The 12,407-nt window shown below is 58.5% G+C and overlaps 2 protein-coding genes and 1 pseudogene across 2 annotated transcripts in view; 1 reads left to right on the top strand and 2 right to left on the bottom strand.

Moving 5' to 3' along the window:
- LOC139603914 (zinc finger protein 154-like) overlaps positions 1–12,407 on the top strand; it is a 273,066-nt gene that overhangs the window by 106,890 nt on the left and 153,769 nt on the right. The window lies entirely within an intron of this gene.
- The window catches only part of LOC139603869 (zinc finger protein 420-like), a 78,556-nt pseudogene that overhangs the window by 64,157 nt on the left and 1,992 nt on the right, over positions 1–12,407 (bottom strand).
- On the bottom strand, positions 6,452–8,118 carry LOC139603939 (serine/threonine-protein kinase pim-1-like). The gene is made up of 3 exons (XM_071454940.1): positions 7,671–8,118; positions 7,268–7,444; positions 6,452–6,981 (listed from the first exon to the last, which is right to left on the bottom strand). Exons 1-3 carry the CDS (start codon positions 8,116–8,118, stop codon positions 6,452–6,454), a joined length of 1,155 nt encoding a protein of 384 aa, XP_071311041.1.

Genomic DNA, 12,407 nt, shown 5'->3' with positions numbered 1-12,407 from the left:
ACTGCGTTCCCAGCGCAGCTTCAGCCACCGCCCCCTTCTCACCATTGAGGGATCATCAATGAGCTCCAGCAGGGCCCTGAGCGCCAGGCGACGCCTCTCCCTGCACTCGCTCTGCAGGTACCTTGAAGAGACCTTCACAACACTGGCACCACATTCACTGGCATCCAGGCACTGGAGGAGCTGAAAGGCACAGGCCAGTGATGGGGGAGCCGGCCGGCAGGAGCCCGGAGCCGCACAGGGCTGGGCCCAGGCAGCAGCAGCAGCAGCAGCAGCAGCAGCAGCACAGGGCGCGGGCAGCGTCCCAGGTGGCTGCAGCTCCCAGAGGGCAGAGAGCTGGGAGGCAGCTCAGCCAGGCAGCGCTGCACACCCGGCTCACCTCCACAAGGAACGCCAGGGCGGGCAGATCCCAGTGTGGCTCCTGTGTGCTGAGCAGCCAGAGGAGGTGGAGTGCAATACTGGAAGCCAACCCAAGACAAGCATGGCGCATCTCCCTAGGAGGGCGAAAAAGGGACCAGGAACCTGAGCAAATCTCTCCAAGGACAGGCTGGCAGAGCCTGCTGGTCTTTCACCACCGTCCTGCAAGGGGACCTGGGCCCTTTAGGAGGTGTCTCCTCCTGTGCTCTCTCCCCTGCCAGCCTTTTCCAGTCTGCTTGGCCGACCCTCGGTGACAAGGCCCTGTGACCCAGGGCCACGGGGACTGTGTGGGACAGCCCGGGCACAGGGCACAAATGCCGGAAGCAATGGGAAGAAGGGGAGTCTCACCTGGCCAGCAGACCCACGGCATAGTGGCGGGTGTCAGCACAGAGCAGCGTGTCCCAGCCACGCTTGCGTTCCACTGACACCACCACCTCCTTGTACTGCTTTCGGCAGAGCAGGGACTTCAGGCTCTGCACTGCAAACCTGTGTGCACAGCAAAGGCCAGGTCACCCTGGCAGCACTGGCTCCTTGGCAGGCCACGTGGCAGGGACAGGAGGACTGGCATGGAGCACCTGTTGGGGCTGGTGGCAAGGCCGTGCTCTTGCAGGCATTCCTTCCAGAAGGCATCGACCTCCTCTGGCATCTCTTCTGTGCTGAAGAACACTTGGAAGAGCAGATGCACAAATAGCTGGGGGAAATACGACGTCACTACACGTGGCACATGGGGCTCCTGGAGCATCTTCCACATCACCACGGTGGCCTGCAAGGGACAAAGGCCCCCGAGACAGCGCTCAGTGCCCAGGTGTCCCTGGGGCAGGGCCCGAGCAGGGCAGGGAGAGGCCCGCAGAGACCTTGGCAGGGGGAGCACGGGGCCTGGTGGGCCTGAGGCTGCCCCTGGGCCAGGTTTCAGGCCAGCGCCTGAGGCAGGGAGATGCAGTGGGGGAAGGAGGATGGAGAGCTGCTGGAGAGGCGGCCTTGGGGCCAGCAAAGGCCACTTGCTGAAACTCACAGCCAGGCCAAAGACACCCGTTTTGTCCCCATCGGAGGTGCACGTGCTGTGCTTGGGCCAGCTGCCCAGCACATCCAGGAGGATCAGCAGCACTGGCTCTGCAGTCCTGGACGAGCACATGATGGTCTTCCACATGGAGATGGCAGCTCTGAGGGGTTAGAGCTCTGTCTCAGGGGGGTCTCAGACACAGCACCGTGGCCTGGGCATCCCTAGGGGCCCGGGCTGACCGCCGGCTCTTCCTCTGCCCACTGGGCCTGGCCAGCAGCAGCCAGGCAGCCCAGCCCTGTGGGGACAGGCCCCTGAGGGATGGCAAGGGAGCATGGCAGCAGGCTCGGGGGCTGACGTGCCAGGGCTGGGAAAGGCAGCAGCCAGAGGGCCCTGGAACTCTCTGTTGCTCAGACACCTGGGCCAGGCGGTACAGGGTGATGGGCTGGGGAGGCCTGAGCCCTCTGGGCAGGTGGGCCCCATACCTGTCACAGGACGGGGCCGCACGCAGGAGCGTCACCACTGCCTCACCCGGGTGTGCTCTGGTGAGATTCAGCAGGGCCTTGTCCAGCCTGTGCTGGGCAGAATCATTGGCCAGGAGCCATCAGTGAATGGACCTCACCATGGCGGGCACCTGGAGAAGGCACGGGGAGACTTGGAAAGCTGCCAGAGGGAGCGATGTCCCCAGGGTCCCCAGAGAAGTGCTTCCCTTGCCAGCGCACTGCCATGGCCTCAAAGGCTCCCAGGGACCAGCAGGCGTGGCTGGGGAAGCCACGGGACTCATGGGGGAATTGAAGCCTGGCCCCAGGCTGCTCACTTGTTCTGGCCTGGCAACACCCTTCTCCAGGAGCAAATCCAGCAGGGCGGCACTGGTCTCATGACTGAGGAGCTCTGAGTGAGCTCTGAGCCCAGCGCCCATGGTGCTGGTCTCTTCCTGCCCAATGCTCCGGATAAAGTCGCAGACGAGCTGTAGGAGAAGGGCAAGAGGCCGGGGATGTTGCATGGAGCACTGCACACACGGTGCTGGGCTGAGCAGGGACAGCAGGCCCAGCCCAGGTGGGGGTGGCTGCAGGTACCTGCGCTGTTCTGCGGAAGCGGCCACGGCTGGATTCCTGCTCTTGTGTGCGCTCCAGGGCTGCATCTGGCAAAGAGCAAGCGCAGCCAGAGCTGAGGGGCTGCGGGAGAGGCCGGAGAACAGAGCCCTGCACTGCCCAGGCAGGGAGAGCCCCGGGATGCCCCAGGGGATGGAGCACGGCCACTGCGGGGTGTCTGCCTGGCCCCTCTTCCTTCCTGTCCATGGGCATTTCCCCAGGGGATGGCATGGCATGGCATGGCATGGCATGGCGCCAATTGGCTGCAGGCTCCAGCCCTGCAGCCCAGTTCTTCCACTCACCCTCCTGAGGTGGATGGAACGGCACCACCTCTTCTGTCTCCTGTGCTGGGGCAGCTCCAGGGCCTTCTTCTTCCTCCTCCTCCTCCTCCACCCAGGCCAGCTTGGGCACTCTCGGGGGTCTCTGCTCCATGGCTGTGCCTGGAGCTCCTTGCAGGAGAGATGCCTTGGGAAAGCTCCGGGGCACCAAGTCCCACGCTCTGCCCTTGAGGGCAGCTGCAGAATAGAAGCCTCAGGAAGGCCACAGGTCAGCGAGTCCTGTGCTCTGGCCTCGAGCTCAGCTGCAGGAACAGCGCCACGGAGAAGCTCCGGGTCAGACGGGAGCGAGTGCGCTGTGCGGGGGCTCCTCACGGCACCGCTCTGTCCCGTTGTGCCCCGTTGCGTGTTGCCAGCAGCCGGGCAAGCTTCTATTTCCCACGTGTCACAAAGGGGCCTTGGACACCGGCTTCCGTTCCATGGCACGGTGCCCGTGCTGCAGCGTGCCACCCAGGGCCCTTGCACACACTGCCTTCTGCCCCGGGGCCGCCCCCGGCCCAGCCCAAGTGGCCCAGCTTGGAAGGAATCCCTGGCCCCAGGTGTCTGAGACAGCCCGCACAGGATCTTTAGCAAGGGCTCAGAGCATCAGCAAACGCTGCCCGGCTCTGCGGGCTCAGTCCTATCCCCATATCTTTCCCTGAGAGCATTTGAATTTCTAAATGAGAATCATTTGAAGGGAGGGGATTGACATTTTCCATTTCACAGAAGGCTTCTGCCTTCCTTAGCAGACACCTCTCTTTTCAAACCAAGACAATTGTTTATCATCTTGCAGATCCGCACTTGCTGGGCAGCCCCGTTTTACACCCAGGGCCTGGAGAACCATTCCCAGCAACTGGGAAAATCCTAGCTGCTCCATCCACCCAGAGATGAGGTCTCCAAATTTGCCCCGAAAGTGGGTCCAGCTTTTAGAGGCCAAAAATAGCAAGTCCCAGTGACTTGATGATAGTTTTAGCCCAGAAAGCCCTGCAGCTGATGGCACACTTGACAATCAGCAGGGGACACAGCTAGGCCAAAGCCCAGAGCTCTGCCGGGAGCCTTTCTCCTCAAATACCCTTCAGACAAACCTCCATGCAAGTCAGTTGGGAAAGTTTCTTCAAATGATCCATTTCTGGCACCACAGAACTGCACAGGGTTCTGTGAAAGATTCTAAAGCAGCTGCTCTGGTGTCCAAGAGCCAGCACAAAGAGTCTTTGACACCTATTTGTAGCTAAATTGCACTTTGGGTGATTTGAAGGAGTTTGGAAGGAGCTAGAGAGCGGACCTCTGAGTTTTTCAGATGATGCCATTGCTTTTTCTTCTCTTCTACATAGACAGGAAGGGTGAGTTGGGCTCCCATCTGCACCGCATGGCTCACAGGGCCTCAAGACTTGTAGTTACAAGAGCTTTGAAGGATTTCTTGGTCAAGAAGACATGGCCAACAAGGATATTTATGTTTTGGAGCCAATCCTTCAAGATTTCGTCTTACGGACTCATGCTCTCGGGGTCTCTGGCTGGTCAGAGTGAGCCCGAGATAAGTTCCAAAGTCTCTTTTCCCAGCCTGGTGCTCAAAGAAGGAGTCAGAGCTCTTCATTTCTGGCTCTCAAGGTTGTTTCTTGTATCTTATCTATAAAATTCTTTCTCCTGTCCTGCCAAGGTCTGCTCAGCAAGACATTCTATGGCATTCTGCCTGCCCCAGGGTGGTGTTATCTTTTTATCCTAAAAACTACCTGTACAATATTTACAATGACTTTCCAATACCCATCACCTATGTTAGACATTGTGCTTCTACTCTAAACCAAACTGAAAGTGCCACCATCACAGCAGAAGATGGAGGCCAAGAAGAAGGAGAAAGGCTGGACATGCCCAGATTCCTCCATCTTGCCCCCTGTAGCCCCATTCTAGAAACCCCAACAATCTATATTTCACCCTGTGATAAATTCACTATCATTCTACTTAAACTTTCATGGCTCGCAATTCTTCATGTAAGGTTGTTTTTTCCAAGGGCTAAATCAAAGGCACAGGGGTCTTGGGCTCTGTGCCAGGGTCTCTGAGCGCCCTGGGCAGGGGCTCGAGTCCTCCAGGGCAGCCAGGGGAATTTCCTGGGTTCTGACAAGTAGCCCTGTTGTAGTCCCTGCGTACAAGAGTTTACTTGATCCCTTTGATGCCAGAGAGCACCAAGAACTTGAACCTTGCTGGAGTCCAGCACTGCCTGCCTATCATGGAGAAGAGGGAAAAGATGAAGAACCTGGGCGGTGGTTGAGCCAAATTGACATTTTTCCATTTCTGATTTCCTCCCAGCTTTTGCAGCAGGGCAACAACCCCATCACTGCAAAGCACTTCCTTTTGCAAGGCACACACTGACCTTGGTGGAAGCTCAGGGCTCTTGAAGGGGCTGCTGCAGTTGGCAACAGGAACTGTTGTTGAATTTTTCACGTTGCTTAACCCCCCTGCCAAATGCCGTCAGGCGGTTGAGGAAGGAGAAAAAAGATTACCCTGGAGGAAGGGAGGCCAAGAGCTTGGAAAAGGAGGAAAGAAACGCTCCAATGATGACAATGACAAAAAACCCCAATTTATTTTTGACAGCAAATGAACACTGGCCGCCCTCCAGCCCTCCCAGCCTGGCAGGCCGAGCGGTGCCGTTCCCATGGCATGAGGTGCTGGCAGCCTGCGGAGAGAAACCAGAGAGCCACGGTCAGTGGCAGCAGGCTCCTGTCCCCCTGTCCCGCCAGGGCCTGTGCCCGGGCCAGGCTGCTGGCTGTGCTCAGAGCCCAAACCTCCCGACCCATTCTCTGTTTTTAGAGAAGGGCAGCGGGGCAGGCCACGTTCCACCTCCTCTGCTTAATCCCGGCACAGCAACCTCCTAAGCAGCTGCAAGAGCAGGATGCCCGTGTGCCCGCTGCCGCCTGCCCGGAGCCCTTCTGCCAGCCGAGCTGTGGAGCCGGGTGCCCACCTCTGCAGAGCTGCTGCCAGGAGAGGAGCCGATCCCAAACCAGGTCCTCGTCCTTCTGGAAGGGGCTGTCCCTGCAGACCGTGGCCCCTGGGGCAGCGCTGGCAATGGACGCGCTCCACGGACGCTGCAGGCGCTTCCCCGTCCGGTCCGGGCACCAGGTGTAATCCTCCTGGGAAAAACAAAGAACAATTGCACGAAAGTCAATTCAAAACAAGACCTGGAAACAAGAAAAAGCACAAAGCCTGTCACCGTTTCATGGGCCTGAGGAGGGTCTGACCACTCCATGTGAGAATTAAACCTGTCCACGGGTGGGGAAAATCCCCACCTCTCCCGCCCATAAACGCACCCCTTCCTCAAGGGCCTGCAGAGCAGACCAGCTGGGGCACGGCTTCGGAACCCGTCCCCCTCTGCCGCCCCCATCCACATGGATGGATGCTTTTGTCAGGCTGGCTGCCCCCGCCTCAGCCCGTGCCAGGCTGGCTGGCAGAAGCTGTCAGCAAGGCCAGGAGCCGGCTCCCCTTCCACAACATCCATCCCCTGTCCTGCCAAAAAGCAGCTCGGCGGCCGGCGGAAAAATTAATATTCCCCAGCGCCGCCGAGCGGGGAACCTCTGGCGCGTGGCCAGGCCGAGCCCTGCCGTGCCTGGGAGCACCAGCATCCCCCCGCCCCTGCGCCGGCTGGGGACTCATCTTGATTCCATCGGGGCGCAGAGCGTGTCCTCCAGGCAGGGGCCGCAGCCAAAGCCAATCGGCTCTGCCCCGCCAGCGGCCAGCTCCAGGATGGTGTTCCCAGCTCCACGTCGTGCTCCAGAAGAACGCGCCAGCTGTGCCTCGGCTTGCGGGGACATCACGATGCCATTGAGCTGCAGGGGGATGTTTCCCCTGTCCCAGTCCGTGGCACCTTCACCCCACTGCCACCACTTCTCCAATGGGACGGGCAGCACGGAGCTGCTGCCTCCACAGCTCGCAGGGACCAGCGGAAGCAGCATCTCCTCGGCTGCGCTCTCTCCTCTGCGCCGCGGCCGCAGGGAAACGCTCCGGGGTTTTCTTCCAGCGCCATGAGACGCGTGCCGCTGCTGCTTGCTGGGCTCCTGGATCTCTGCTGTCTCCTGGGCCAGGCAGGGCTCCTGCAGCCAAGAATGCTCAAAAAGGTCCTCCAGTGCTGGCCTGTCTGTGGGCTCCATGCATAAACACCACCTGATGAGGTGTTGGCACTCTGCGGAGAGAAACCAGAAACCGCCGCTCAGCGGGACAAGGCTCCTGTCTGTGCTCTCCCACATTCCACAGTGCCCAGGCCACACCAGGAGTGCTCAGAGCTGCAGCCAAAAGCTTCCTATCGATCCTCTCTTGCGGAGGACACCAGCACAGAGGCACAGGTGCCACCTCCTCCAGCTAAGCCCAGGAGATCCACCTCCTCACCAGCTGCAAGAGCAGGACGCTTATGTGCCAGCCGCCCCTCCCAACCCCGTTCTTCCCCTCGTGCCTTGAAGGCGCATCCCCACCTTGAGACACCCGGGGCAGGAAGAAGAGCTGGCCCCGGACGATGTCCTCGTTGGTGTGGAAAGGAAGGTGCCCACAGAGCAGCTCATAGAGCAGGATGCCCAGGGACCAGATGGTGGCTGGCTGGCCATGGTAGCAGCCAAAGAGGATCCACTCTGGTGGGCTGTACTCCGGCGTTCCTATGGGATACGGGCACAGCTCATCAGGCCCATGCTGCTCCCTCCCTCCCAGCCAGCTCCCGTTCCACAATAGCCAGCCCCTGCCCTGCCACAAAGCAACTTGGCTGCAGCTGGCTGAAGAAGGATTCCCCCTCCTTCCTTCCCTCCTTCCTTCCCTCCCTCTTCCCCCTCTGCCAGCCAAGGGAGGAACTTCTGCTGCCCAGCTGGGCCCCGGCATTGGGCTCACCTGACATCCGGGTGTAGAACGTGTCCTGGAGGATCGTGCCGCAGCCGAAGTCGATGAGCTTCGCCTCGCCCGTGGCCAGGTCGACGAGGACGTTCTCGGCCTTGATGTGGGGGTGCAGGACGCCGCGGCTGCTGCAGTGCCCCATGGCCTCCAGCACCTGGCGGAACAGCCCCCGCGCCACGGGCTCCGTCAGGAACCGCCGCTCGTGCAGGAAGTACCAGAGGTGCTGACAGCGCTGCGGACGCTCCGTGAGCAGCACGAAGCCCTCGGGCACCTCGAAGCAGTCCAGGAGCCGCACGAAGCCAGGCCGCGACACCATCCACAGCAGCGCCAGCTCCAGGGGCACAAGGGCGCCCTTGCGCTGCGGGGGGACCGCGATGCCGTCAGCAGGGCCGAAGCTGCGCCGCGCCTCGGGCAGCTCCTGCCCGGCCCCGCCGCGGCTCGCCATGGCCCGGCCCGGGGCGCTGCGCGGCCCCCGCTCACTCCACGCTCGCTGCCCTCGCAGCGTTCCGGCTGCCGCCCTGCCGGGCCTCGCCTCAGCCCCGCCCGGCACGCCCCGCCGGCTCCTCCCGCTGGCCCCGCTCACTCCCCAGCCGCGCCCACTCCGAGATGCGCTCCCGGACACTCGCTTGATGGCCGCCTGCGAGCCAAGGCCAGCGGCGGGCTGAGCTCATCGCCCGCCGCCCGCCGCCGCCCTCCGAGCCGGCCCCGTCTCTTCCCGGGGCGCCATCGGTGAGGCGGGGACCGGAGTAAACGCTGCCGCAGCCGCCGCTGCCCAGCAGCGGGCCCTGCCGCTAGAGCTGCTCTAGGGGAGGCCTCTCCGCCCATGCGGGTGGCACCGCGCTGCCGCTCTTCTGCCCGGGGCACCCGCCCGCCCGGCACGCTGCTGCTTGCCGAACCGCCCCGGGCTGCGGCGGCTCGGGGCCGGAGGCCGAGCTGGCGAGCGGCCGAGCTCGGAGCAGGGCAGCTGCCGGCCACGCTGTCAGCCACGGGGCGGGAGCCGGGCGGCAGCGGGGCGGCCGCGGGCGGAACCGCGGCAGGGGCTTCGTTCGGGTCCGGGGCCTCAGCTGGGGCTGGGCCAGAGCCCGCGCCAGGCGCGGCCAAAAGACCGCACTGCTCCGCCAGCACCAGAGCGAGCGGCTCCTCCAGCGGCGCCACAGACAGGACGGAGAGAGCCCGGCCGAGGCGGAACCACGGCGGGCCGGGCAGGGGCGGGCACGGGGCGGCCCCGCCGAGGGGCGCCTTGCGGGACGCGGCATCAGCCGGGCTGGGAGAGGCGGAACACGGACGGCACGGGACGGAACGGGACGGGAGTAGGGTGAGTGTGAGAGGGAGAAGGGGATGGGGAGCGAGTGGGAAGTCGAGTGGAAAACCAATCAAGAGAAGCGCTGCTGCTGCTGCTGCTGCTGCTGCTGCTGCTGCTGCTGCTGCTGCTGCTGCTGCTGCGGAGCCGCCGGAGATCGCGGCCGTTCCTCCATTGCCCGGGGAACCCAACGGAGGAGCCGCCGCGCGCCCCAAGGAACGAAGGAAAGAAACAAACAGATCACACCCCAAAGTCATTCCTATTAGAGAAGCAACCAAAGAAAACAACGTAGCAATAACGAAGACTGTTGGCTTCTGGCTTCTTTCTTCTTTGCATGAGACCAAGCTTTTCATGGGGAACAATTGCCTCTTGTGACAATTTTGCCAGAGTGGACAGGAGCAGAGCATTTACTTTTCAAGTAGAAAAGGGAAATCGTGTCAGTAATGTCATCTCTTTTCATCCTCTGTTGACACAGTTGCAGGCTGCCAAAAGACATGGTCTGCAGTGTGGAACTTGGGGCCAAGTTTCTTTTTCTGCCAGAGGATGAGGAGGGGAAGTATCCCAGAATCATGGAGTCGTGGCATGGTTTGGCTTGGAAGGGATCTGGAAAATCCCATGGCTGCAACCCCCCTGCTGTGGCTGGGGATCCCTTGCACTGGACCGGCTTGTCTAGAGCTCCATGCAGCCTGGCCTTGAACACTGTCAGGGACGGGACATGCCCACCTTCTCTGGGCAACCTGTTCCAGGAGAGTCTTTTTTCTGAATCCCTTACCTAAACCTAATCTCTCTCCATTTGGATCCATGCTCCCTTGTCCTGTCCTTGCCTGCCCTCGTACAAAGTCCCTGTCCCGCTTTCTTGTGTGTTGCCCTCAGGTACTGGAAGGCCACAGCTGGATCAAGGCTGGGTCTCTTTCCCAGGCTGAAGAAGCCGAGCTGTGTCAGCCTTTCCTTGCAGGAGAGGAGCTGCAGCCCTGGCACCATCTGGGTGTCCCTGCTGGGCCCCTGCTGCAGCGTGTTCACGTCCTTGCCGTCCGTGCCGGGGAGCCCGGCAGAGGCGGAGGCAGCGCTGCAGGTGCAGGGTCAGCGGCGGGGAGGAGACCCGGCCCTGGCAGCGGCTCCGGGAGCAGCGATTGGCGCTGGGCCGCCCGCACTGCAGAGAGCCGGGGCCCTTGTGCCTGCCCTTGTGCCCAGGGCGCCTTTCCCCGCCGCCCGCCCGCCCGCCCGCTCGGGGGAAATGCCCCCTGTGCCGCCCCTCAGGGCCGCCCCTCGCCGCTGCCCCGGGCGCTCCCGGCGCCGCCTGGAGGGGCCCAGGCCTCGGCCTCACCCTGCTCAGCCCGAGGCCTGGAAAAGCAGATTCAAACACCCACCCAGAAAGTGCCCCAGGATGCCAAGGTCAATCTTTTGTCACCAGCACGGCTTTGCTATCAGAGTCTGGATGGGAGTAGAAAATCACCAGGGGAAAAGAGCATGAACAAGTTCTGCCTTGGCACTACCTCAAGCTGTGGGGTACCAGTTGTTGGTTTCACTGGCTCTGGATTGAAGGCACTTGAGACAGTAATTCATGTTCAGACTCAAGTGTTTATTATTTCTTATCAGTAAAACAGCCTCATTACTGGGAGTTCAGCAGCTTTTCAGTAGAAGGCACAAAATGGCCCACAATCTCTTGTTCCAAGGTCTTTTAAGACTAAACTATCCAATTAGGAACTGACACCTAGATTATTTTCCCTTTTAACCCAATAACTGATCCCAAAGAGCCTGCAATGTGGAATTTCTGCCCAATTACAAAAAGCCACCCAAACCCATGAAGAAGAAGGAAGAAGCATGAAGAAGAAACCCAGGACGAAACACTGTGCCTTCCATTTTGCTTCCATCCACAACATACTAAAAATCCCAAAACCTCAATTTCTCAGAGTCAGAGTAGACCAAAGCCCAAAAACTGGAGGTGATAAAAATGGACTAAAACCACAACCAAGGAATCTGCATCGCCCTGAAATACCTTTCCCCTTACATCAGCCTGGTGCATATTCATAGAGCCTCATGCATACCCATCAACTACTTTACATATTCCAGGAATGATTTTACGTGGCCCCTCCTTGGGTCTGCCTTTTCAGAGCATGTGTGTTTCTTGGCTGTGGTTTTGGCTCCTTCTCTTTATCACCTCCAGGTTTTGGGCCTTGGTGCACTCTGCCTTCAGACGGGGAGTGCTGATAGTTGGCAGATCTGTACAGGTGTCCTCATCCCGTGTGCATTGGATGTTATCCCATCCAAGCAGGCAGTTTAACAGAAGCAGCTATTTCACAAGCTTAATTAACAACAGAAATAAAAACTTATAACAAAGTTACTTTAAAAAACAGTCCCAGCCCATATTTGATCCCAGTCTGTGTGGTCCTGATCCATATGGTCCCAGTCCCTGGGATCCCAGTCCATACAGTCCCAGTCCATATTTGATCCCACTCCAGGCTATCCTGGTCTGGAGGGTTCTGATCCACACGATCCCCATCCATGTGATCCCAGCCCATATTTGATCCCAGTCCGTATTTGATCCCAGTCCGTATTTGATCCCAGCCCATCTTTGATCCCAGTCTGTGGGGTACTGCACACACTCCCAGGGTCTGGAATTCCAGTTCCCAGCCAGGAAAAAATGTTCCTGCCCTTGAACTTCCTTCCTATCCCCGCAACAAATTGCAATAAAATTATAAACAAAGAAATAATAATTGAACTTTAAAAAATTATAATAAAAATAAAATATAAAAATCTCAAATCTTCTTTACAATACTCCAACAGTGATTCAAACCAAAGCAACAACTATTACTATAATATTACTAATGTATATAAATAAACAAATTATATATCAAGAAATACCTTTTGAAAATTTTAACTCTATGACTAATGTACTTTAGATAAAAATATCTAAAGAAACTACCAAGCAATCTAACACACCTTAGTAAAACAATTCATATTACAAATATACTAAACACAAAAGCAAACACCACTACAATTTCTCAGACATTTCAACCATACAATTAAACTTTAATAACATCCTTAAGTACTCCAAAACAATTAAAATTATTTTTAAAAGGTTTATTGGGGGTGCGTGGTTTTATTTGGATATTGGTTTTTTAATTGTTAGAGGCTAGATGATTTAAAAAATGGGACTTTTATAAGAATTGAATCAGCTGAGAAGGTGGCACTCTGCAAACAGAACTGACTGAAAATGAACAGGACAGAAATCAGTAACTCTGAAAGTTTTATTTGCTATCAAATACAACCCACACACCCAGCCCCACACAATCCCAATCCCATTGCTCCAAATTGGGATCCCACTTCTCCCAGTCCCCTTCTAACCCCATCTCACCCTGGTGGCTGTGGAATGGAGAGTTTAGCATGGGATTGAGGTTTTTTGAGGAGGGAACAAGGAATTTGAGGTAGGATTG

Source organism: Agelaius tricolor, unplaced genomic scaffold (assembly GCF_023055355.1).
Source record: "Agelaius tricolor isolate 1412-34295 unplaced genomic scaffold, bAgeTri1.0.p SCAF_42, whole genome shotgun sequence".
NCBI classification, from domain to species: domain Eukaryota; kingdom Metazoa; phylum Chordata; class Aves; order Passeriformes; family Icteridae; genus Agelaius; species Agelaius tricolor.
Note: the sequence above shows the minus strand (reverse complement) of the source record. Positions and strands in the feature narration are given on the sequence as shown.